The following is a 26,936-nucleotide window of genomic DNA, read 5'->3' on the forward strand; positions in this document are numbered from 1 at the left end:
TTGTGCTGCCCAAATGTTCTTGTTTGTGTGGTCTCCCCTTGCAGAACAGTCAACTTACCAATGACTGCATGCTTAGAGAAAACTAACTCTCTCTCTCTGTCTCTCTGTCTCTCTGTCTCTCTCTCTCTCTCTCTCTCTTTCTCTCTCGTCTTTCTCTCCCCCCTCTCTCCCCACTTCTCTTTCCCTCCCTCCCTCTCCACCCCCAGCAAGTAATGGTTGCTAATAGCTTTGTGGTTGGGGTAGAATTGTGTTCCCAGCTCCCAGCTCCATGCTGAGATTTGGCTTGAGCTCACACAAGTTTTTGTGCATGCTGTCCTGGCCAGTTTGAGTTATTTGTGCAGCCTCCTCCTGTGTCCAGGTAATAATGTTTCCCTGTAGCTATCCACAGCCTTCAGTTCCAATACCCTTTCAGCATCCTCTTCTGCCCTGAGCCATGGGAGAGGGGCAGTAGGTACTCCCTTCATGGCTAAGTACTCTGAAAGCTTTTGTTCCAGTCTTTTAGAGTATAATGAAAATATAATAGTAACTGTTAATCCAGGCCATTCACTGTCTTTTGGGAAATGGTATTCAAGATAAAAACAAGGACTTACAATGATTTATTTGCTCCAATTCTTAAAATTATCTGGGGCCAGAAAGCTTCACAGCCTGAAAACCAGCCCAAGGGCAGCCACTTAGAGATTTCTCAGTGTTTAGACGAGCTTGGTAATTACATTTGAAGGACTCCTTTCATGGGCCGGAGGAATGGCTGTCCCTGCAGAGGATGTGGGTTCTGTTCCGAGCACCCTACATCACAGCTAACAACTATCTGTAACTCCAGTTCCAGGAGATCTGACACTCTCTTCTGACCTCCACCGGCACAGCATGCACATGGTGGTGCAAATCACACATGCAGACAAAACACCAGTACACAAAAAATAAAAATAAGTACACTTTCCCTTTAAAAAGAAAGACTTCTTTGTGATAATTCTCTGGTGCTTTAGTTACTAAAAATGGCAGCTCTCCTTCAGAATCACTGTCACGGAAGTTACACGAAAACAATTTATATTTACTGAGGTGTTTATAATTAATTTGATAAGGACACTAAAGGTGGTTTTCTTCTGACGGACACAAGGCCAGTTTGGTTTGTACCCTTCTGTTACTGTCAGGGATGACGGGAAAGAAGCAGGAATAATTAAAGCTACTCTCACTCATTCCAAAGTTTTAAGTGATAGAGACACAGGTGAGGAATTAATAGTTTAAAAAGTGAAGGAAGCCAAATGATTTTTTTTAATTTTTCAAAACTCACTTTAAGATCTATTACATTTTATAATTGCTTTTTCAGACCACCTGTCCCCCAACAAAGACACATGCCTAGCTATTTCTAAATACTTCATGTAACAGACAGGAAAAAATCTGAACTGTTGCTTGTTTTTTCTGCAATAGGTAGCAGCTTCTCCAGATTCCAAAGTAGAATGGCATCTGGCCCACATAGAAAGATCCAGAGGAAAAACTGAAAAACAGGTTTGCAGAGTCTGCTCTGGAAACTCTCGCTGGCTTATTAAAAAGGTTTCGTGAGGGAGGTTGAATGCTGACGCAGGATTGTCTTTCTAAGTTCCAACTCCTCTGTGATTGTGTAGGGTGTCATACAGGTGAAGGCAGGAACAAGACAGAATGAGGCCTGTCATTGGATGAGAAGGAAGGATGGGTGGGAGAGAAGTTTTAGAGGAAGAGGAGGGGACTGAAATGAAGAGGAGGAAGCCACAGAGAGAACGTGAAGGCGGATGTTAAGATTCCACTCTGTACATTTACAGGTTGTTATGAACATTCTTAAGGGACGGATGTGTGCAGGGCTTTGTATGTTTAGGTGGGCAATTATATCTTATCAATTGGATTGGAGGTTATTGTGTTGTGTGTTCTTTCATGTAGCGATTTAAGTGTAAGAGAGTGTGTGGCGGCCAGAGACGCTGGGCCACCACGGAGTAGGGATGTGTGTTTCTGGCATGGTGAAGCCTGCCTTGGGAGTTAGATGGGTAGAGAGATTGCTGCCAGGCTCAGAGAGAAGCCAGTGTGATATGAGATGGAGCAGAGTGAGTGAGAGGCTTTGCTGACTGAGAAGATGTCTACCAGATATCTTGGGGCACTGCGGTGTCAGACCTAGTGTGGGATAAAAGACAGTGGGGGTTTTTGTTTTTTGTTTGTTTGGTTGGTTTTTTTAATGATTTTACAGCAACATGATTGTGTTTGGGAAAGAAAGGCTTCTCACTGGAATGATAGAGAACTTCAGTGAAAATCACCCTCAACACACATTCCTAGGAGCACAGGGGAACCTGAGGATATCTGAGCCTAAAGGCGCACCAGTCTGTGGCCGATGGGTCCTCAGGACCCGTGCTTGAGGCTGTCATAGAGCTGGGTTAAGGACAGCAAGACCTCATCTCTGGAAAGGAAGTGGCTGCCTCATGGACGGCCTGTCTTCCTGAGTTGGAAGAGAAGGGATACGATGCTGTTGTCTGCAGTTCTAACGAGGATGTCATAAAAGAATACAGATCTAAAGTCATCCTGGAGTCTGGCCTGTACCTAGGACTGAGTGCTAATTACTGGAATGAAACTGTCTCAAATAACAAAGGAGGAAAAAATAATCCTGCAATTTCTTACTCCACCTCAAGACCATGGGAGAGCACTTGAGAGGACCTGTTAAGGAGGACGGGTTTGGACTGTATTCCTCAAGTCTGGCTCACTCGGCTAAAGGTGAAATGTGTGGAGTTATGTTTATAGTTTATATCTTTTATTCATTAAGAGATTTCCACATTCACCACCACCCCCGCACCCCAATATCTCTAAGGCTATTGTGGCAGTAGGTGGCTTCTACCTCAAGGTATCTTTGTAGTACCGGGAACTGTGCCACGCCTCTATGCACTAAGTTGCAGCTGGCTGTGAAGAGAAGGCAAGGCAGGAGTAAATGACTCCCATTAGGGGCTGGGGCCCCTCTAAAGGCCTGAAACCCCACACAGGAGATCTAAACAGCCCATCACCCTGGGAGCGTCTGCCCTGCCAACTCAAATGTACCCCCCCAGCCCTAGCATGAAAACCCAAGAGGCATCATCTGTATACCCACACCTGGGTCCCCAGCTCGCTCTCATTCTGCGTTCAGAATCGACTCACCCTTCAGTTTCATCACATTAGCATCTAACTGCCAGGATGGATGTGCTGTGATGGCTTTTCCCTTGCATCCTGACTAGTGCTGTGACTGGGCATATGCAGCGCCCCAGGTAAGCTCTCTTCAGAGCTGATCATCTAAGAGGCTCTAAATTATTTGCCAATTAAGCCATCACTCTATTCCCACGCAACTGTGGCAGATGCATTTGCTCCTTACAGAGAGCCAGAGACAGCAATCTACCTGCACATTTGAATGTTTCCTGTCAGATGAATTCCGTCTCCAGCAGAACTACCATAAACCAAGCCTTCCTGTGTGAAGGAAGGCAGACCCAGCCGGTCTTGGCAGGATCTGCCAAGGACCCTGCCTACCCACTCTGGCTTTCCGTTTGCCACTCACCCAGCCTTTGAGGAACCAAGTGGACTGGTTTTGCCCTGTTCTGTTGCTTCCACCTCTCCAAGTCCGCCAGTTCTTGCTCAGCAACTAGCCAGGTGAGAAATAGCAAGTCATCGATTGTTAGCGTTTGAAAAGAAGCCTGGTCATTCCACACCTTAAAACACCCAGCAGACAGCATTTAATGAGTTTTCCAGAACAAAACTGGGGAAACAATGACCATGAAAAGCTGATACCTCCCAGCCCTCTCACCTCCCCCAGTAATGCGGGACCCACCCCTCACAGCTCCTAAGTGTCCTCACAGAAGGTACAAATTTAAACAACAGCTAAATTCCTACTAACACACAAAAAAAAAATACTCCCCCCTCCCCCTGCCAACAGGGACATTCTTAAAATCTCATGAATTATTTCGAAAGCTTTTCTATAGCAAATGTGTACAAAAACTAGAATATTCATATGTCAATAAGATCTGGGCAAACATACATCTTCAAAGAATTCTAATGGCTAGATTTGTTTTACTTTTAATGTTACTCAAGCTGGCTGAAGCTCTGAGGAGGGAGGCTCTGCCCTGGGTCTTGGTGTTCTTCATTCCCAAATATTCAGTGCTTGAGACAGCAGGGGGCGCCTGGGAGACTTAGTTCTGTTGCTCTGGCACATAACCTAATCTCCCAGTTTAGTCCCTGTTAGACATTTGAACTTGAAGCCTGCAAGAGGCTGGAACCTTGGGGTTCTGTTGGGTAAATGTCTGCGGTTCCCACAGTCACTGAAGACCACTGTCACTTGCTAGACTGAGTCACTGGAACACCCAGGTTGCTGCTTGTCCAGTGTGGTCCCTTTGGACAACTACTTTCCTGGCTATGCCATGATGGCCTCATGAGCCACTGAATTCCCTACCAATAACCTAAGAAGAGAGAGCCTAGAATCCCAGAGTTGGAAACATGGCCAACGTGGACAGTTACACAAGGTCCTGGTGACCCGTGTGAACGTTATCTCCCCTTGCAACTAAAAATTATGCTACACTGTCAGAAAGAAGCATTTGTTATTGCTCAATTAAACCTGCTACTCATGCCCTAAGTACAGGGAGTATGGCTAAAGTTTAAGGTGTGCTCTCTGCCCTCCGGGTAAGGATCTAGAAGAAAAGTGCTTATACAGATTGTATAAGGTAAGACGGTAGAGGGTAGATTGACATAATCGGAAGGATAAGAATACAGAGGCCAAAATAAGTCATTAAAGAGGGATGGAACACACTCTTAAAAGGTACAAATTCCCTCATAATCTTTCTGGTAGGTAGCTAGTCTGTTTCAGAGCTATTCACAGCACCATTAAAATATCACCGCCAACTTACTTGGCATATGAGGGACAAGATCCAAACAATAACAACAGGTGTGAAGTTGTTTAAACCCAAGACAAATCCAAAACTTAACAGTCAACTCATACCATGAGCTCTGTTACGAATGTAAAGAAACAAATTTAAGTGCTAGCAATAGAATAATTTTTATGAGAGTAATTTTAAAAGTTTTTTAAAAAGACCTCAGTAAGATCCCATGAGTCTCTATAAATAAGGAAATGAAAATACTTTTTAAAAACCCATTATAAAGAGGAGAAGCATTCTGAGTGTCGGGTGAAACCTACTTCTCTGTATCTTCTGCCTCCGGGTCTCGTTCGGTGCTATCAGGGTGTATGTGCCTGTGCTGGAACGAAGGGAAAACAGTGGTTATCATCATGACAGTTCCCTAAGGACTCAAAGGCACCAGACCATCTCCCTTCTGATACCATTAGACAGGTATTGAAGGCAGCCTTTCTTAGGAGCTTGTTCTGTTCTCTGCTACCTTCCAATCTAGTTGAAAGACGCAAAGCAGTGGGCCAGGTGACTGGTTCCTGCTGATCTCCACCAGCACAGGTTTTGGGGAGACTGTCCTTGTAGGGCAACTCTACTCTAGGTGGCACTTGCCAATCAACCCCAAGTCTCTTGTAGGCCCACCTTGGGAAAAAGAGAAACACGGTGGCATCTGGGTATTCTTCGTTCATACAAACAAGAGTCCACGTTGTTTGCCACGCAGCCACGTCTTCTTTGTGACCCACGTGACCAGCCTACTAGTCTCACAAGCCTTGATCCCCCAGCCTCCTTGCTTTCCTGAAAACACAGGCTGAACATAAATAATCAGGAGCCCAGGGAAGTATGGACACTCTGAACATGGGAATCAAGAAAGAATTTCTTTTTTTCGCTTTTATCTTCGTTCTTTCTTTTAGCAGGTGCAGTCCAAACGTGTGTGTATATAATACTTGTGTGCACTTCTCTGTGCGTGGGTGTGTAAGGAGCTGAGGCCAACACTGAGTACCTTCTGTCTCTCAACACCTTATTTATTTATTTATTTATTTATTTATTTATTTATTTATTTTTGAGGTGGGATGTCTCTCTGAGGCTGGAGTCCTATTTTGACTAGAATGGCTGACCAGAGGGCCCCCATCTCTGCTCCTTCCACATCCCTCCCTTGTATCTCTGAGGTTAGACGCACACCAGTTCCTGCTGGACTTTCCCCTGGCTGCTGGGAATCCAAAGTCAGGTTTTCATGTGTGCCCAGCAAGCACTTTGCTCACTGAGCCATCTCCCCGGACCCTTTTTTTGTAAGCAGAAATATTCCACACTGCCAGGAATACTGAGATACCCAAAACACAGTGAACCTTTAAGGGCAGAGGTGGACTGCACTGGTATGTCTTCCAGATCTATGGCGTGGTGCTTGGCACACGGTGGCTGCCTGCTGCAGTGCGGTGTCATAGATCCCGGCTGAGAGCCGGTGCCAGAGTGGCTCTTTTTGAGCCAATGCGTGTGGTCCTAGCAGAGCACGGATACTTCGCAAAGCAAAATTATAGCACAGCAGTAGACCACAGCATACATTTGGGTACAGTTTGGGAGAATACACTGTGGATAAATGCAACCAGCTTGTAAATATATGTTTTAAACAAAAGCCCTAGATACTCTTAGAAGGCTCTCCTCTACCTGGGATGTACCATTTCTACAGGCAAATTAGCAAAGATGGAACAATAGAGGCCAAAAGTGCTGATTAACCGAAGTCATTTTTTTCTTATCTCGTTCTTTTTTCCTGGTGCCGTGAGCCTTCAGCCAGCTTCACCCTGGACTTTAATTTTAGACTTGTAATGTGAGGTGTGTAACCACCTTTGCATGCAAATGGGGCTGCTGGGTGCCCAATTACCTAACGTACATCAGCAGATGGTGCATGGGTAGCCTAGCTCTCAAACAACGTTATGAATGCAGAATTAGGAGACTGCCACTAGAAATTAATCCCTTATCTATTGCGTAGTCTTTGATCACCCCGAGAAAGACTTTCTCACTCCTCAATTGTCACTGCTTTATAGGCCCTGGGGGTGCTGCAATCCTGTGAGTAGTATCTGCGAACTTCAGCAGGATGCAATGGTGAGCCAGACTACGGAGCCTTAGAGCTGAAACGCAAGGCATTGGCTTTAAAGGCCAACTGTGAAATTGCTGTGCCGTTCTCAGTGCTGGGGCTGTGATGCAGAGTCTAGGCCGGGGATTTGCCTATGCTTCACATCAGCAACTTTTGACCTTTACCATACATCAGAATCACCTGGAGGGCTTGTTGGCGGGCTTGTTAAAGGGCAGAGTTTCTGATTCAGTGACTCTTGGGCGAGGCTCAATAACAGGCATTTAAAAAAAGAGGTTCTGGGGTTGATGTTTGCAGTGGCTAATCTTCATTGTCATCTTTACTGGATTTAAAATCTCCTAGGCCAAGTGCCTCAGGACCAGTCTGCAGGGGCATTCCCCAGAGGGTGGACTAAAGAGGGATCACCCACCCGGAAACGTGGATGGAATAAAACGGGGAACGAAGAAAGTATTCAGAGAGCCAGTGTTCATCTCTCTGCTTCCCAACTGCAGACTCGGTGTGACCGTCTGCCTCCCACCAACCCTTCTTCTTTTAGTTTCGTCTCGACAGCAACAGGAAAAGCGATGAACAGAGCGCTGCCACACTTAAAGAACCACTCCCGTAGAAGAGTCACGGCTTCTGTGCTTCCGACATGGTTCGTCCACACTGAGACCCATGCTGGAGCTTAATCCCCATTGTATTGGTGTTTAGAGCGGGTAGGGCCTTTAAGAGATGTTATTGGCCATGGGGACATTGCTCTTGCAATGGATTGATGCCATCCTTACAGAAGTGGGTTGGGCATCTCAGGACTGGCTTGGGTAAGTATTAAGTATTGCTGTGACTCTAAGCTAGTCACCTGCTGGATCTTCTGCACATACCCGCTTCCTTCTTCTACCTCATCACCTTCCTCAATCAAGGGTGTGTAGGTGCCGACACCATCCTCTTGAGACTTTCGGGCCACCAAATTTGTGAACCGAATGAGTCTCTCTTTTTAAAATGCATTCCCCTCCTTAGGTATCTTGTTATAGCAACACATAAGCACCAAGAAACTGTCTTGGAGTATTTTGATGAAAAGACAACCAAGGTCACGTGTGGTGGTGCACACCATTAATCCCAGCACTGGAGACGTAGAGGCAGCTGATCTCTGTGAGTCTGAGTCCAGCCCGGTCTCTATAACAAGTTCCAGATGAGCAGGGCTACATAGAGAAATGCTATCTCAAAAACAGAAAATAAAAACAAAACAAATCCACACGCACGCAAACAACAAAAACTGTTTAGAGATTGATAAATTTTTGATAAACAGAGGTTAAGCTATATGCTAAAGACCACTGGATTGACAACGGGGCTGACTCAGAGGTCATGGCTTTTAACCCATACCAACTAACTGTAGCTGATTTTTTCAATTTAACACAGAAAGCTTAAATTATGCCCCCACTTTTCTTACTTCCACCCCCACCCCCTTTATGAATTAGTCAATTCAGCATACTAAGTCATAGCACTTTCATGCAAACGTGTCACTGTAGTTTGTTACAACTCATTGTCCTCCTCCACTGGCTTCTCTCTCCCTTTTCCCAGTCACTCACTCATCTTGCTTCCTCACTACATGCATTCTATTTCCCTATTTCCCACTTCCCTTAACATTTCTTCACTTCTCATGACCTCCTTTCTAGTTTTATGACCTAAACAGACATACACATGCACTTGGGCTCATGCACACACACACACACACACACACACACACACACACACACACACACACACACACACACACACACCACACACACACACACACACACACACACACACACCACACACACCACACACACACACTCACACACATGCACACACACACCACACACACTCACACACACACACACACACACACACACACGTGTGCATACAACTTAAAAACATGTGGCATTTGTCCTTCTAGGCCTGGCGGATTTCATTTACTGCGATGATTTCTCGCACTGCAAATGCCTTGAGTTTTCATTATGTCTTCATAGATTTCGTTGTGTGTATGGTTTTTTTTTCTTTCATGTGTTGATGAATAAGAGCTGGTCCCACTGCCTGTAACTTGAAATACTTCCAAACAATATGAACACTTAGAAACCTTACAGAATCTCTATGCTGGAGACTTACAGGGCGGGGGAGAGGGACCAAACACACGTAATGACCATCTCCACCCATCTTATACTTCAGCTGGGAACAATTCAAGAAGCCAGCATAGCTCAACAGCAGGGAGATCGGAACGGGTGCTAGAGCGAAATGACAAAGTAGAGGGGGACGACGTAAGTCTTCAGGGATGCAAGCAGAGGAGGCCCACAAAGAACCCCGAACAGCAGTAAACTTGCGGGACGAAGAACGCCACGCAGAAGACATGGCAAATAAGTTTGCTAAGAAAATTTCACAGGGAATTTTCCAAACCCATCATTCTGCTTATATAAATTATAGACGAGCTTTGGATGGGGGAATCTGTTTATTAAAGACTGTATATTATAGTCTCTGACCTGATTAAGACTGATGACAAAACAGCAGCATCTGTCAATCACAGAAGGCATGAGACTCCTGGGTCAGAGACAAAACACTTAGTATTCATCGCACGGAAAACAACGTAACCTGGTAGGACTATTTACATCCTTCTCCCTCTTCGGCTCCACATCTGAGGAACTGTCCTGGAGCAGGGCTGCACAGTACCCATACACCTTGTAAATGGGAAAAGAGAGAAGAGATAGCTAGCCAGCCCTGAAAGTAAAGGATTTTAATCAAAAGTATTTTAGCCTAACACTAACAGTGGTCCTAGTGATACGTATTTTATGTGAGAGAATGCCTTAGCAATATTTTATTGGCTGGAAATGCCAAACCGAAACCATCCTATTATACGAAAGCACAGCCAAGTGGTTTAGTTTTTATCTCTGCTTTTTGCAGGAGGAAGAGGCACGTAAGTCTAAAGAACATGCTTTTTATTTTTAATATTGTGTGGCAGAGTGCAAGGCCCTGAGAGATCAAAAGTATTCATCTCCTCCCTCTGAACTCTTTTTTTTTTTTGACGCGAATAGCAAGTATAATTTATTCATGTTCTCAACCAATTAGTTCCCACCCACAGCAGACCTTTGCCACTTAGCTCCACGGCAGCTCCTTGACCAAGCAGACTCAGGAGCTGGAGATCCAGCAAGCTCAAGTAACCTCGGCTTAGCATTCTGGTCATTTCCTAATGAAGCAACATGCAAACTGCCGAAACAAATATATATTTTTGAGAATGAGTTTCCTTAATTATCTCATTGAAATTTAATGAAATATCTGTTGGTAAAATTGTTTCCAATTTCCAACCACGCACTTCCACGAGGTAGAGAGACGGGCCTGGGAAACAAGTCTAAGGCAAAGATAAAGATCTTTTCTAGGCCATTTTTAAAGAGGGAGGGAGGGAGGCTAGCATCAGGATGTGAGTTCAGATCCCCAGAACCTGTGTAAAAAGCCCAGAAAGGTAACCCCGGTGCGCAAGGAAGTAGAGACAGGCAGATCCCTAGGGTTTGCTGGGCAGCCAGCCTAGCCAATCAGTGAGTCCCAGACTCAGCTACAGGCCCTTTCTCAAAACTCCAACTGGAGAAGCAATTGAAGAATATATGTCTACCCTTGGCCTCCACAGGCATATGAATGCGTGGGGCGCACACACACACACACAAGAAAATGTTTTGAGGAAAAAGATGAGCTAGCCATGTTTCCTTTGTGGGACTAGGCCAGTTACCCGGGGCTTCTCCCGTGTACACTTCCGGGCCATTTTCATGGCATCTCGTCAATAAGCAGTCTATGGAAACCTGCTGTGTGCAAGCTGTGAAAACTATATTGGCTGGCAAAGATGTTACACACATATATCCCCTGGAGTGTGCAGACTGTACCCAGTGTAATTTAAATTTCTAATTAAGACCAGCATTGGGTTGATTGGAAAAACGAAATGTACCAGATAGCAGAAATTCAGGAAGGGATAGATGAGTGACTTATAGACAGCTCTGAACTGAATAATAGATGCGGGGAGTTTGCTCTCCTAGCAAGCCTGCCTAGGTGCTTTAATGGAGAGTAGGAACTAAAATGGCCGACTCAAGATGAGCGTGCCAAGACGCTCCTCTTCAGAGCAAGACTGGAGGCTCTTCTTCCCCATGGCAGCAGCCAGTGAACAGAAACTGTGTGAAGGAAAGCCCTGAATGTACAAGCAGGCAAGAGGGAAGGATCTAAAACAACATTCACCCCATGCCAGGATGCTCTTTCTCAGCTCACTAACTCGCGCCCACTCTCCAGAGAGCTTTGTTCTGTTTTAATAAAGTTTTATTTCTAGCCCATGCCTCAGCTGATAAGCATTTGCCTCCATCTCTGGCAGCTGTCGTGATTATCATCTAACCCGTACCATGTTTTTCTCTTAAACTCTAAAAACCTTGCCTTCAAGCTTCCTTTTGAGTCCTTTTCTAATTTCGTTTATTAACGAGACTAAGGAGCACAAAAGTGAACCTTCCCCAGCGATTGCTTTTTTTATAGTTCAAGGAAATTTTCATCTGAGACACAATTAGCAAGGGGGAGAACGTCTGGGGAAAGAAAGGCACCCTAGTTACATGGGACTCCATGTTGGTTCTGTTTTAAGGTCTTCGGTGTGGAGATGCTAAACTACTTATTTTCACTCTCTGCATTTTGTGTACAGGTTTTGTTTGCATGTATGCTTGTAGACTGTGTATGTGCAGTTCCCGAAAAGACCAGAAGGGGGAGTCAGATGAGCGGCCACTTAGGTACTGGGACTAGAACCCAGGTTCCTGGGGAAGAGCACCAGTGCCCTTAACCACTGAGGCATCTCTCCAAACCATGAGGCCTATCATCTTTAACCAATATAACTCAAGGTTTTCAAAGCACTTAAGTTGTTAAGAGTTCCTTTTCAGTCTAAATTCTCAAGCCAAAAACCAAACAAGATAGTGCTGGCTTGATCACCCTTGACCCCCGTGGCGTTCAACGAGCCCTGATCCAGCATCCATACTCTAGTGTGGATGGGCTCACAGAAATTATTTCAATAGTATCCCCCCCACCCCCCACCCCCCACCCCCGGCTTCTGTTGGAAAAGAGAAGGAGAACGTGCTAGATAAAGAGAAGCAAGAGCCCAGGACTTTCTGTGGATAGAAAGCCTCTGTGCACATTAGAAAAATAGACATACGCAGGCACATAAATTCACGGCCTAGGCATCTGTGTCTTGATAAGATATGGCCAGTTTACACAGACTAGAAAAGCACACCCTACCAGAGATTCATGGTTTGATACATAGTTTATGCCCATATTACTAATTTAACTGAGGCAAGATAGGCAGCTGGAATGCACAGTTACACAGTGTGGAAAAGAAATGTTACGTGGCTTCACTTAAAAGCATATGCAATAAACACTATACATATAGAAAAATGGAAAGCTGTCGAGAACAATTAACACTAAAGATATGAAGAATATCCATAAAAAAAAAATACAGAGAACCGCCCTTTTTGAGATTGGGACCAGGTGATGGGTAAATTTATAAAATGTATAAAATTTCTTCCTCGGGAAAAATTAGAAGAAATTTGTGTTTTCAGTCTATGTGTCAGGTGTGAGATGTTGATGTGACTGTTACAAGCTAATAAACTAGCCTATGGCTACTTCCTGGACACTGACAGAAGACTGGAGGCTCCCGGTCAGAGACAGAAGGCTTCGCTCCTCTGAACACAGCCCACAGCATGGCCAGCAGCTACTGAATTCGCACCACCTCGGATGCCAGGTTCCGATGAGGGCAGGCAGTGCGCTGGCTGCGGAGCACCCTGCATGTTTGCTTGCAGCTAAGAAACTTAATAGTTAGGTTTTTCTTTGTTGTATGAATCAGGGTCTCAGGATGCAGCTCAGCCTGGCCCTGGCCTCTCCATTCTGCAGCTACAGCTTCTGCAGAGCTCGGGTGTCAGGTATATGACATCATGCCCAACTAACGTTACCATTATTACCGTGGGTGGTAAGCAGTCTGGTCGCCATCTTGGAAAGAGTATGCGCATCTCCCAAGGTTCCAGTTAGGCATCCCTAGAAGCTGCTAGCTTAGCTGGCCAAAGGAGCGTATGAGCAAATTCTCAGGTCCTCGGGATGCTGGATGAACACTTCAGCCTCGGACTTCAACACTAGCTAAGAAAGATAGTAAGATTTCCCCCTCAAAACGATGACAGAAATACAGAAAATAAGAATCTGAAGTAAAAGTTTAAAGAGAGCAAGCTGCTGGGCAAAGGCTACCTTCTAAAGATTAAGTCAGCAGAGCAGACCAGCAGCTGCCCCACAGCTGCCTACAGCTTTTACCCGTCAAACAGGCCATGCCATTTCTCCGTTTGATTTTCACCCAACTAAACTAAGACTCCTTACATGTTGTTACCTCTAGCACATAAAACCAGAATCCCCACAGCTAGTGACATATATCTCAGTCCATGCAAAGGGTACCTGAGTGAAATTCTTACTTTTAGTTTTTAAAGTCATATACAAGGCAATGTAGAAAGTAGCATTTAAAAGTTACTCAAACCCCACTTCTCAGAGATTACAGTTACGTTTTATTTGGCTGAAATTCTATTCAGTCTATGCTCTCTCCTTTCTGTTGCTTTCATGTGAGGCAAAAATCTCTTTGTGTCCCAGCCTAGCTTCATACTTCCTAGCCGTTCAGGCTGGTCTCAAACCCACCACCCTCTTCCTGTCTCAAATTCCCAAGTACTAGGATTACAGGTGTGTATCAGCACACCCAGATGTGCTCTCTACACAGCTGGAAATCATATTTAAAGTACAATTTTGATCTTATTTTCCATATTAAAAGGCTTCTCTGTTAAACAGAGAACATTTATAAACATTTCATGCTTAATACTCAAATGGCTCCATAGCATGTCCTAATACCCTCAGGTTATTTCATTTCTCTCAAACATTCCCTCTTATAAAAAGTCCTATAGTTTGTACCAAACGAAGGTTTGCACAGAGCAGTGTCTAGCAGACCCTAACCAACCTCTACAATAATCACTCGAGCTCAAGAACTTGACCCCATTTAGAGTTCCTTCCATGGATCAGCTCCTCACTCGAATTTCCAAAGAGCCACAGACTCGTCACTCTAGATCATATGATCAGTCTTCATTCTTCCACCTCATTCTCCCCTGTTTTCAAACTACAAGAGATGCTGGCCCCTCCCCTGGTGGCATCTTCACTTCCTCCTATCAGAGTGCCTCCTAAAGGCTATAAGCTTGTAGCTAATTGCTGCCGCATGGCTGACTGGGGCGTTGACATATTGGTACTGAGAAGACTTTAACTGGAGGTGGGATGGTTAGGCTTTGGATTGCATTTCCCTTCCTGAAAGGGTTGGGGTTACAGTTGATGCTCGAATGGCTCAACAGTCTGCTTGCCCTCTAACTACAAAGCTACCACATTACTGCTGACCTAGAACCAATCCGCCTGGGTCCAGCCTCAAACCACTACTCCCTAACTAACAACTTTGAGCAAACTACTTCGTTGCTCTATTTTTTTTTCCACTTTAAAAATGGGAACGATTATCCACTTCATAGGTAGAAAATGCTTCAGATAATTTCAGGGTCCAAAAAAGATGGCCGAGCAGGTAAAAACGTGTTTGCCACATAAGCTCTTGACTACCTGCGTTTAGTTCCTGTAATCCAAGTGGAAAAAGAAAACTACCAAAAGTATTCCTGACCTCTGAACACATGCCATGGTACAACAATAGTAAATTTAATTTAAGAAAAATAATATCGGAAAGTAACAGAAGCTGGAGACAGACATGGCTACGTTGTTACTACTGTTCTCTCCTCTTGCTAAGGATCTGAGTTCGGTTCTCAGCACCCACATGCCATGGCTCCCAACTGCCTGTAACTGCAGCTCCAGGAGATCTGGTGTCGTCTTCTGTCTTTCATGGGTGCCCACACACATGTGGTATATATACATATATACATGCACACATGCACGTATATAAAAATTTAAAAGTTAAAAAAGAGCAGCGCTGTTCTACCATAATTGCGAAGTTTTTGTACCAGCCTCAGTTTGCTGCCTTCAGGCATATCTTGTAGGAAAAACCTAAACAAAACTTTTTAGAATGCCCGTGTGAAGGGTCTGTTTTGCAAACAGAATCATTGATATATATGATAAATACGATGGCTGTTTTCAGTACTAGACCCTCACCCATCACTAGTCCATCTCCTCATGCTGTGAATTAATCCCTTTCTGTATCTTTTTTTCATAGACATGGTTTGTCTAAATTCTTTTCATTCCCCTGCTTCTGGTTCTTCACTCTAATATCTATGCCACAGTTTCTCAGTTCTTTCCCATGTGTCCCAGAAGGACTAAGACCCGTTGCATGATACAAAATGGTGTATGAGGAAGATACCTTTAAAGATTAGTAAATGGTGTTACCGTGCAAGCGGCAACATGGTCCTGAGCCCAGGCTTCGCTCCTTAATTTATTGAAATAAAATAGACCTACAATAAACTGCAAAGCCGTGAGTACATAGCTCTGTGAAAAATCTTCCTTTAAGTGCTCTGGGTTCCAAAGAGAAAAGGGGAAAAGCAGCAGAGAAACAAAACAAGCTTTAGGATGTGCTCTTCCCCAACTGTTTATTTGGAAATCCTAATAAGCCTTGAGCTGGGGGTGGGGGGTGGGGGGGTACTCAACTCAGGGGTAGAATGTTTGTCCAGGATATACTGGGCCCAGGTTCCATCCCCACAGTGCACATAAACAGATAAGGCCACGTCAGTAAGACAGCGACCATCACTCTCTGCTTGTAGTCATCAGTTCTGAATGCCTGACACAGTTACTTCTCTCTCCAAACCATGTGGTATAGAATCCCTAAACACTCTAGCATGGACCTCCGGGGAGTGGGGGAGACATTATCCTACTCAGACGTAAAAGCATCATCATACCCAAGGAATTCACCTAATTATGTTCACATTTCAATTCTTTTCATTAATTCCTGTTTTCACCTTATCCTGGAGTCAGTCACAAACAGTCTGCAGACTGTTAATCTAGGACAATTTCCTTGAAGTCTGAGCATATTGCCTTAGAGAATGTCTCATGGTCTAGAGGAAATGGTGATTATTATGGGAAGGATTAATATCAGTGCTTGAGAGGCAGAGGCGGGAGGATTCTGAGTTCAAAGACAGCCTGAACTATATAAAACCGTATTTCAAAAAAAAAGGCAAAAAAATTAAAAAGAAAAAGGATTCATCACCATCACTTAACAGTGAAACTAAAGGGCACAAGTGGTCTGTCTTCCTTCCTTCCTTCCTTCCTTCCTTCCTTCCTTCCTTCCTTCCTTCCTTCCTTCCTTTCTTTTCAAGATGTCTTCCTACTGGTGTTGTCCAGACTGGACTTTAACTAATGATCCCCCTGCCTCAGTGCTAAGATATGTGCCACCACACCTTGCTCTACCCCTTGGATTTTAATGATGGAAAATATCTTGAATTTTTCTACATTACTTTAATAGATTGTTTTTTAATCTTCACATCTGGAGGGAAAACTACAAACATTACAGAACACAGGGGCTGTCATGTCTGATTTTCTGATGAAGAACAAACCTCCCAAAGCAGTCTGTTCCTTTGGATTATTTTTTTCTCCCAAGCTTTTGTCTCAGATTCAAATACATTCTGAATAGGCGCAATTAACCTTAACAATATCCATAACCTCACGGCACTCTCCTGACTTTGAAGCTAGTCACCTTACTGTGTAATTGAGCTAAGTTTCATTTTTTCTCATTTCTGTAACACTTCTACTGATTATTATAGGTATTATGCGTTCTTTGGGCTCTCGTCATCCTGTTGATTTATTGTTTCACTGTTGCAGCTGTCAAAGGCTTTTTGAAAAATGTCCATACATTTTTGATGATACTGTACTCTAACAAAAAAATCACTCCCCGAGACTTGGCAGATCGCAAATGCATACCACATCAAGGAGCAGGGGCTAGCACAAAAAAAAAAAAAAAAAAGTTGAAAATTCATTCTAACAGGACCGTAATTTATACCCTCCTCCATACACAGGAAGGTAAATTTGATCTTGTCAAACTAAAAACTAAAATGTCTTTCTTTCCATCCACTCTCACAAACTCCTGTGCACTGAGCGGAGATTCTCAGACTGCAGGTGGTAACCACTAATGCTTTACGAAATCATGCAATGATTTTATTTTTAATGGACTAGAATAGAAAATGGAGACTGGAGTGATTACTTAATGGGTAAGAGCAGTTACTCCGCCATCATGAGGACAGACCTTTGTTCAAATCCCCAACACATATGTAAAAAGCTAGGCATAGCTGCCCTGTATGTTTGTGATCCTAGTACTGAGGAGACAGAGATAGGCAAGTCCAGAGAGCTCATTGGCTACCTTGCCTAGGCAAAAAATAAAATAAAATAAAATAATAATAATAATAATAAAATTAAATTTTAAAAAAATGTGAACTTATAATTCAGTGAGAGACCCTACCTCAGAGTGGTAAGATAGGAGTGATAGAGAAACACACCCAATGTCCTCTACTCTGGCTACCTCATGTATATACATACATGTGCAAACTCACATGTATGTAACACACACACACACACACAAGAATAGAAAATGTCAGTGCGTCACATGTAGTGAGAATTGTTTTGTGAAATTTCTTTTCTGTTGTATATATCTTCATACATGCTGTTGAAGTGGAAGTATGGTTTCTTTAAAAACTTGGTTGGGTCCAGTGATATTTCCCTGGAAGCTATCTTGTAAGAGGCCATGAGATGTACTACTGAAACAGACCCTTGAAAGTGCACATGATGTTTAGAAAGAACATAAATAGAACCCCACAGACAGAGAAAGGTCGCTCTTGCATTGCAACACCATGAAACACTTTGCTGTCCTTCACTGGTGTTTCCTGGTCTTCATTTGTCTTGAGTTTGTAGAGAGCAAAGAGCCAAAGAATTTGTGGTATTCTGGCTGGTTCTGGCCACTTCCACTGCCTTTTGCTGATTTGGTGGAGCCTTGCAGTTTTCTGTTGGATTGTGCCAATTGAAGTTTAGTGTTTGCTATTGGACTGGATGCTGGTATCCTCACAATGAAGAGTAGAATTGCCCTGAAGAACTACTTCTAAGCAGTCTACAACCCCCTTGTCCTATAAATCTTCTTCCTCCTCTACCTCTGCTCAGTGGGCTGGAAGGGAGGTTGAAGCATTTAAGAACCCTAAATAAAGTGGGTTGGGAAAAATCTAAGCTTGCATACATGATCTAGGTCATAGCATCAAACAAATCGTTCAATGTAGGCTTCGATCAAAAATCACCATGTACTTGAGGTAGCTTAGAGACAATGACAATAAGCTACTCTAACAGGAGGTGACAAATCTGTATAGCATCTGTAGAAAACATCATAGAAAAGGAGATCTCTCTCTCTCTCTCTCTCTCTCTCTCACACACACACACACACACACACACACACACACACACACACACACACATCTAAGTCATTTAAAAAATAACTTAGAAATGGTGATAGGATTCAGGGCACATTTTTCCAAAGTATTGGCACCTTGCACCTTGGCATTTGAGAAGATAGAAGCAGGAAGATCTGTCTTTCCCCACCCCTAAAAACAGACCACGATGGACTTCTGTAATGTGAAGAAGCTAAGTGAAAAGGCCTCCTTTGTTTAGTGGATTATTAGTTCCTAACCCTTTCCAACCAATCACATAGCTGCAAACTCTTCATCCTTTCTCAAATGTATGGCTAAAAAATAAGGTGTGTGATTATCTACAAAATGTCTTTTACAGGGACATGCTTTGGGCACTTGGAGCCCAGCTTGTGGCAGTATTTTAATTTTTATTTTAGATGTTTAATTTTCATTTTATGGGCATGTTGCCTTTATATAAGTATGTGCACCACCCAAATGTCTGATGCCCTTGGAGGTCAAGAGGATATGAGATCCCCTGGAACTGTTGTAACTGATGGTTACAAGCCATGATGTAGATACTGATGATAACTGAAGCCAGGTCCTCTCCAAGGGGAACAAGTGCCCTAGACTGCTGTGCCATCTCTCTACCCACTTGTGACACTGTTTTTAAAGTGTGTAAAGTCTTTAAGAGATGGGGCCTGACTGGTAGCAATAGGGTTCTTGTGGCAAACCTTTGAAAATTATGGATACTTCTGTTCTGATTCCAGTTTTGCTGTTGTTTTTTGTTTGTTTGTTTGTTTTGTTTTGTTTTTTGTCCTCTCTGCAGTCACATTGTCACAAGCCTTCATCATAAACTCCACCTACCATGAAATTGTCCCACCATGAGGAACTGTACCTTTTGAAACTAGGAGCCAAGGTTAATCCTTCCTCCCTTAAGTTGCTTTGGTCAAGCAATTTTCATGATAAGGAGAAAAGTTACCAATATATATATTTCCCTTTATCTTTGTGTTATCATTTCTAAAGGCTCCTGTGTCAAACATAACTTACTAAATACTTTTTTCTCTTGTTAATCTGACTTTTGTATAGATGTCTCTGCCATGAACCAAGGCTGAGGTGGCTAAAGAAATTGTTTCTCCCTGAAAAGCTGTGAGTAAGCACCACATTATTGCTTCTTTGACCTACTGAATTTTCCTTAATGTGGACACAAAACAATAAATAAACAGGTAGTTTTGAGGTTACTTCCTCCCCTGGCCCCTGAGTAGATTCTACCTTGGTAGAAACTCCTAGGTTTGAGTTCTAGCTACTGAGTAAGAAGAACAATGGAAACTTGGGAAACTCATTTACTCTTCCAAGACTTACTTTCCTCATCTGTCAGGTGGTAAAGTATTTATTTTGAGGATAAAATTCAATAATGTTCATGTCTCTAAATGCATAGTTTGTCATGTGAAGTACTTTTTTTCCTATTTGTTTTGTTTTCCTGGTGATACTGGCTTGGCCTTAGGGCTTCACGTATACTAGAAGAGTCCCACTGACTTGTAGGGGTAGAGGACTTTTCTAGTACACATGGACAACCCAGCTGATTGCTCTCTTGGTGCTTCTCTATTCTGTTTTTGCAATTATTTTGAGGGGTACTCCACTTATTTGAGGCTATAGCTAATCTGCATTGTGCTACTATAATATTACAATGCTCGAGCACATTTATCATTCCAAGGGTAAGCTGTGTAAGCAGAGCTCAACTAATTAGTTTGCTATTAGACTCTGGTAGTAGTTGAGGTATCTACCAGCTCGTTGAACTGCATCGTTGTCATTAAGAGTTAAACACTATTATGTTACAAACTTTCTAACTGCTTATGGGCCTTGTCTAGGAGCTGAGTTAAATAATCCCCTAAAGAATAACCATCCATACTGAGCCATTGGGAACATTGCTCATTAAGACAATCGTTGAGCTCTTCCAGGGTAGTATTATTTCATAACGTTAATAGAAACTTCTGCACTATCCAGTTCTCCATCTCCAGGAAGAATAAGCCCAATGCTTTCATGCCATTTAGTATTTACTGGCAAAAAAACTTATTCTCTTTTAATCATAGGGAGACAGGAAATTGAAATCTGGAGCACTGTAGTGGAGAGGAAATAGTAAATTGGTTTTTATAGGCTCTAATAACTACCAATGTGTTGCTTGAAAGCTGGGGGCAGTGGAGCATGCCTATAATCTAGCTGAGGCAAAGTGATCACATGTTCAAAGCCAGTGTGGGCTACATAATGAGTTCAGGGTATTGTAGGCTACCTGGAAAGATTCTGTCTCTAAAAGCCAGAACAAGCAAGCAAACAAGGAAAAAATAAGAAAAGAAACATAAAGAGAGAGAGAGAGAGAGAGAGAGAGAGAGAGAGAGAGAGAGAGAGAGAACTTCAAATTTTGTTGTTTATTTCTGCCACTGTGACAGGATAACAAGACAAAAATAACTCAAGAAAGAAAGTATTAGTGTTAGTTACATTTCTATTGTCATGACAAAACACCACAACCAAGGCAATATATAAAAGCAAACATTTGAGAATCTCAGAGCAGAGATGAATAAAGTCCCAGACCTCCACGGCAGGGCAGGGAGCATGGCAGCAGGCAGGCAGGTGCAGCACTGAAGCAGTAGCTGAGAGCTACTATGAGGTAGCAACCATGAGGTAAGGCAGAGGCTAACTGAAATAGTATGGAAGTTTTATACCACAAAGCCCACCCATAGTGATATACCTCCTCCAATAAGGCCACACCTCCCTATCCTTTCCAAACAGTTCCATAGACTGGAAATAAGCATTCAAACATAGGAGTCTATGAAGGCCATTTTCATTCAAACCACCACAGTTTTATTTCAGCTCCCAGTTCAAGAGTGAAGTCCATCACAGCAGGGAAATCAAGGCAGTGAGGACAGCGGATATCATTGCATTCAGTCAGGAAGAAAAAGTAGTGAATACTGACTGGACTCAACTACCTTCCTCCTCTTTATGCAACCCTCTACCCAAGGCCAGAGTATGATGCTGCCCTCCTTTAGGGTGAGTCTTCACTCCTCAATTAACCTAATCAAAATAATTATCCACAGGCATGCCCAGAGGCTAATCTAATCTGAATAATCCTCCCCAGGTCTAACTGCAGGCTTGTCTCTTAAATAATTTCAAGTCCTGTCAAGTTGGCAATCTCATCATCACAACCTACAAAGCAAACACATATACACACACAGCTCATTCTCCTGTAGGTCTCAGTGTGTGTAAATATCCTATCTTAGGAAATACTTTCCTGCCCTGGAAACCAGTTCAGACACTGGCTTTCCTTTATAGCACACATAAAGATTTATTTGTGTAATTATTGCAGAAATATCTGTCCCATCAAATAGATTTAAAAAATCTTATGAAGTTTGCTAAGTAGATAATTGTTCCAGTATTTTAAAAATATCCAGGGCTAGAGACCCTGCGTGACTGTCGGGTTGTTAGTATGTATGATGTTACTGTGTTAACACAGTAAGTGCTTCATAAGTATCTGCTGTTACTGCTGCTCAACCTTCAAATCTCTTTAGTACTCCATATACAGCAGGCCACAAATGTGTTGTGGTAAGCCGAATTTGGGTATAAATTATATTAAAGTTAACTGCTATAGGGTAAAATTCTACGTGATAGGTCCATTTTCAGAATGTCTTTTTACTTTTCCTTAAACAGCATCAGGTTTTTATCACGAACACAGACAAGAGCCTACGGCCCACAATTGGATATCATTAGGCTGGAAACTTGTACCTTTCAGATCCATATAGATATGGGTAAAATTTGCTTAGAAGCAGGCAGAATAATAAAAGAGAGGACAAAAGATTGCTTTGGATTACAAGTTTATACACGCCTTTGGTTTCTCTTTAAATCTGTGTGAATAGTTTATAATAGTTGGGGACAAGGTACATAGCATCACGTAAAAATAACTCTCAAAGCCAATATGAAAACGCTTGCAATAACTGAAATCCAAACGAAGTTGGGGAAAAAAAAAGTTACCCTACCTGGCAGTCTGTCACAGAGTAAGAATCACTGATTTTAAAGAATTTCATAGATTTTTTTTAACTTGTTGTCTTAGTTACTTTTCTATTGCTCTAATAAAGACCATGACCAAAAGGAATGTGAGGGGTGGGGGGAACAGCAGCTATTTTAATGATATCTCCTTGTCATAGTCCATCATCAAAGGACATGGTGGGCAGGAGTTCTAGGAAGGAACATGGAGTCGGGAAACTGAAGCAAAAGGCCATTGAGGAAGCTTGCCCATAGCTTGCCCAGCCTCTTCTCTTATAGCACGCAAAACCACCAGCCCAGGGGTGATAGCACCCACAGTGGCCTGGTCCTTCCCACATTGAACATCAATCAAGAAATTGTGCCACAGGCTTGCCCACAGGCCAAACTGTTAGGGGCATTTTCTCATTTGAGGTTGCTCTTCCCAAATGACTCTATTTTCTGTCAAGTTGACACAGAACTCCCCACACATTGACTTCCTGTCAACTTTATATGCAAACACATCAATGTTACGCCAAAGCCTTTCTTCTTGTCCCCAAGATGCCATTAATATCAATATCACAACATAAAACATATTCTAAACTTTAAAAGTCCCACAAGCATTACAAATTCAAGCACTTTAGACTCTAAAATGCCCAGTCTCTCTAAAATATCTAACGTCTCTCTGAAACACCAAAGTCTCTCTACAATCCCAGTCTTTGTAAAACTCAAATGTCTCTTTAAAATTCCAAAATCTCTCTAAAAGTCCAAAGTCTGTTAGATGTAGATTCCTGCGAAATAAAAGAAAAAAGAAAAATTATACAATTTCTTAGATCTAAGAAGGAAGAATCAGGGCCCAGTCACAATCAAATCAAAGCAAACCCAAAGTCCAATGGCTTCTGAGGCCCCACTCAGAACCCTCCAGCCTCCGAGGGTCTGGCCAGCTAGCTCCACTCTTGGACTCATCCTTCACAGCTGCTGCTGTCCTTGGCAGTCATCCTATGACACTGGCTTCTCCAAATGCTTGGGGACCCACTGAACTGGGCTGCACCTTCCCCAACAACCTCTGCTGGGCTCTCTTCAGGGACCCTAACCCTGCCACCTACTACTGTGCCTTAGCCTCTCTCCACAGCCCCTTCATGACTCCAAAGTACCACATTGCCCAGGTCTGGCTGCAAGTACAAGGAACAGCCTTGGCCACCTCTGGACCACAGCTTCTAGGTTGACTCTGCCAAATGTTTCCCAGAGGATTTCACTTCTGGGATGCTGGTCTCTTTAATCACGGATGATTCTTCAGTCCCAGCAAAGCAAAGGTTTCATTTTGGTATTTTATAATTCAAAGTTTCAAATGGCCTTGGTAATGTCTTTAAAGGACTCTTAAGCTTCCCTCTGATACCTCAGAGTCAGGCTTCCTTCATCTGTGCTGCTCTCAGCATTACCTCCTAAGTGCCCACAACAGTTCATTAAGCTCTGGATTCCAAAGTCCTTCCACAATCCTCCCAAAAACAGAGGGTCAGGTCTCCCATGGCAAAACCCCACGGCCTGGTACCAATTTCTGCCTTAGCTTTCTGGTGCTGTGACAGAACGCCGTAACCGAAAGCAGCTCAGGAAGGAAAGGGCACATTTCATCTCACAACTCTCAAGTCATACTCTATCACCAAAAGAAGTCAGGGCGGGGGCTCAAGGCTAGAACCCAGAAGCAGAAGCTGATCAGGAGCCATGAAGGAGTGCTGCTTACTTGCTTCTTCTCCTGGCTTGCTTTGCCATAGCATGCAGGACTAGGAGTGACACAACTCACAGTGAGCTATGCCTCCCATGTTAGTCTCCAGTCAAGAAAATGCACCACAGGCCTGCCCTGGGCCAATCAGGTGGGAGCGTTTTATCAATTAAGGTTCCCTCTTTTAAAAGGACTCTAGCTTATGTCAAATTGTGTATTTTATTTGGTAAAAAGGTATTTTAAGTCCCTATGTTTTCTCAATCTGAGGGTGATAGCATCATCATCAATAGAGGGTTGTTAAATGAAGTCATGGCTGTCAGCCTCCAACATTTCCTGAATACTGGCTTAAAGGATGTGATTACGTCACTTCTAGTAATGAGAAAATGGAGGCATGTCATAGCTAAACGTGTTATTCAGAAAGCAAGTACCCATAGAATCAGAACTTAAACTCATCGACTAGGCACATGACTGTAATCCCCACATTGGATCCGTTGCCCAAATAAACTAAAGGAAGAAGTTTGCCCACAAATGAGGTTAAAGTGACCTTTACCACACAAATGAACTATTAAGATACTTAGCATCCTTTCTTATTTTCCATCACACACACACGCACACGCACACGCACACGCACACGCACACAAAGCCTCTAAATTCTCTCCCCCAGGTAAGTAAGACCTTCCTAATTTTTCGTTGTTGCTTTTACTGAGATGTTTTTTATCTCTCCCACAAGCCCCCTTGCCTACCAGTTTAATTAAGGAAGCCACTGAGAAAGTTGGCATAGTGGATAAAGATACAAGCTGAATCCAGAGTGGTCCAAACACCCAGATGTTAAACAGCCAAAAGGGAGAGCACCCTCTAACCCTGCTGACTACTACGAACTCACTTGAAGCAACTGAATTCTTTCAGGAAGTTCTCTAGTGGTCTAGCAGCAAACAGTTCCTTTCTGTGGGGTTTCCCCAGCAAGATGCGGGGGAAATTAGCATCAAATCAGAGGACAGAAAGATACAATGGCTTAGTGCTTACGAATGATAGAATATACAGAGAAGTGCTTAACGTCTACATAGATTCTTCCTAATGAAAGGAGTTTTCATCATTAATTACTCATAAGCGTGAGACCAGCTTGTATACATGTGACTTGGAGTTAATGAACTTCTATTATGGCAAGATGCCAGTTCTTCCGGGAGAAATTCCACAATCTCTGATCGATTCCCAGACCACCTGCCCCATCTAAGGGTAACTACACTGCACGGTATTATAACCTTGGTACCTTCAGAAACTGCATGGGGGATGGAAGAAACAATAGTGCTAGTGTGTATTGGTTAGAAGGTTACATAACTTCTCCTGGGCAACCAGCATTCCTCTTTCCTGCAACAAGGAAGTCGCTGCAAAGCGGGAAACTAAAAATAAAACCGTTTGTACAGCTCTAACTCACCGGGGCAGCACTTCAAACCATGGTGCCGAGTGAAAAAAAAAAAAAGAGAGTCCATTCCACCCGGTGCAAGGAGAGGGTCGCCGACACTACATAACATGCTTTCGGGAGGCCATCGTCAGTCCCTAAACTACAGCTCAGGAATGAACGACTCCTATGTGTTCCTGCTTAACCTGCCTTCCGGTCTTGAGCGTCTGCGGGCCTCACTCCCAGCTGTACTGATGGAAACTTTAAGTTAGACCATTAGAGAACTTCCAGATAGCTTGAAGGCTATCTGGACGCTCTGCATCACGTTCCTTCTTGCTTCTGCTCTGGCATGGTGGTCCCATTTAGAGTCTCCCCCCTTTTCCCAATTAAGAAAAGCTTTCATAAAGAATAAAAAGGCCAGGTTGCATACATCTGTCTTTAATCCTGGAGCCAGTCATAATTATCGGTGGAGTGGGGGTGAGAACAGGCTATAAAGGGCTGCAAACTGGCAGGTGCGAGGCAAAATAAATCAACTCCTAGTGATTTTAAAGAGGCAAATGATATATAACTCTTTCAAAATCCCTGTTATTAAGCCTCTGTGATTTCAAACTCCAAAGCCCAGAAAAGTACCTGGCCCCTGATTATGTTTGGAGCCAGGACTTCCTGTTTCCAAAGCAACTTGCAAATACGTACCTCCTCTGGTCACCATGCCCCTGCCTCTCCAACTTAGGGCCCTTGGGCTCTGCCACCTCCAAACTCTGTCTCTGGTTTTGCTGCAGGTCCAGCTTCCCGTGCTGCCCTGCTCCAGCGTGGTCCCGAGAGCTGGAGGAAGTGCCCAAGCCTGGGCCCACCACCCTACTGCGGGGGTACATGGTCCACAGTCCGTGGGGTCCTGGCCGCAGCCTTTGAGGGATGGATGCTGGTAAGGGCTTCTAGGAGGCTCGAGGAAAGGGTTCTGAGGAACAAGGAGAGCGGTTTTAACAGCTGAGTTTCGATTTCTCTTTAACCACCGGCTGGGTTCAGGGCCCACAGAGAACTTCCTCATTCATTCTCTACCCAGGCGCCCTCTGACTTTCTAGCCTGAGCCTGCCTTCAGCCAGGCTGAAGAACTGAGCTCCCTGCGAATGAGTGGGCTCAGGGCTTCATAGCCACCGCAGAGAGCACCAAGGATCATTAGGATGAGCCTTGGGGCGGCTTCTGAGCTGGTGCAAAATAACCAGAATCCCGGAAATACTTTAGGAGCTGCTTAACGGGTGGGGTGTCCCTGATTTGAGGTCACTGTCGGAAGCTGGAGACTGGTGACATATTACCTTGAGTCCCCATAGATTAGGACAAAAACTAAAATCTATGGAACTGAAGAAGAATAGTTCTGTTTGTTAGTTGTGACTGCTGTTTGGCTGTTAGAGGAAGTGGAAAGTGAAATCAGAAGAAAACAAAAAACCCAACAGAGCTGGAGAAGCAAGCTGAGGGCCAGGCAGAGCCGATA

General features: G+C 43.6%; 1 protein-coding gene across 1 annotated transcript in view; it reads right to left on the minus strand.

Moving 5' to 3' along the window:
• Epsti1 (epithelial stromal interaction 1) overlaps positions 1-26,643 on the minus strand; it is a 97,996-nt gene extending 71,353 nt beyond the window's left edge. Inside the window, 3 exon segments of the mRNA XM_032918086.1 lie at positions 3,530-3,613; positions 5,156-5,214; positions 26,144-26,643. Coding sequence (XP_032773977.1) covers positions 3,530-3,613; positions 5,156-5,214; positions 26,144-26,322 — 322 coding nt within the window. The 5' untranslated portion in view covers positions 26,323-26,643.
• Positions 26,644-26,936: the final 293 nt, after the last annotated feature.

This window comes from Rattus rattus, chromosome 12 (assembly GCF_011064425.1).
Source record: "Rattus rattus isolate New Zealand chromosome 12, Rrattus_CSIRO_v1, whole genome shotgun sequence".
Taxonomy (NCBI): Eukaryota; Metazoa; Chordata; class Mammalia; order Rodentia; family Muridae; genus Rattus; species Rattus rattus.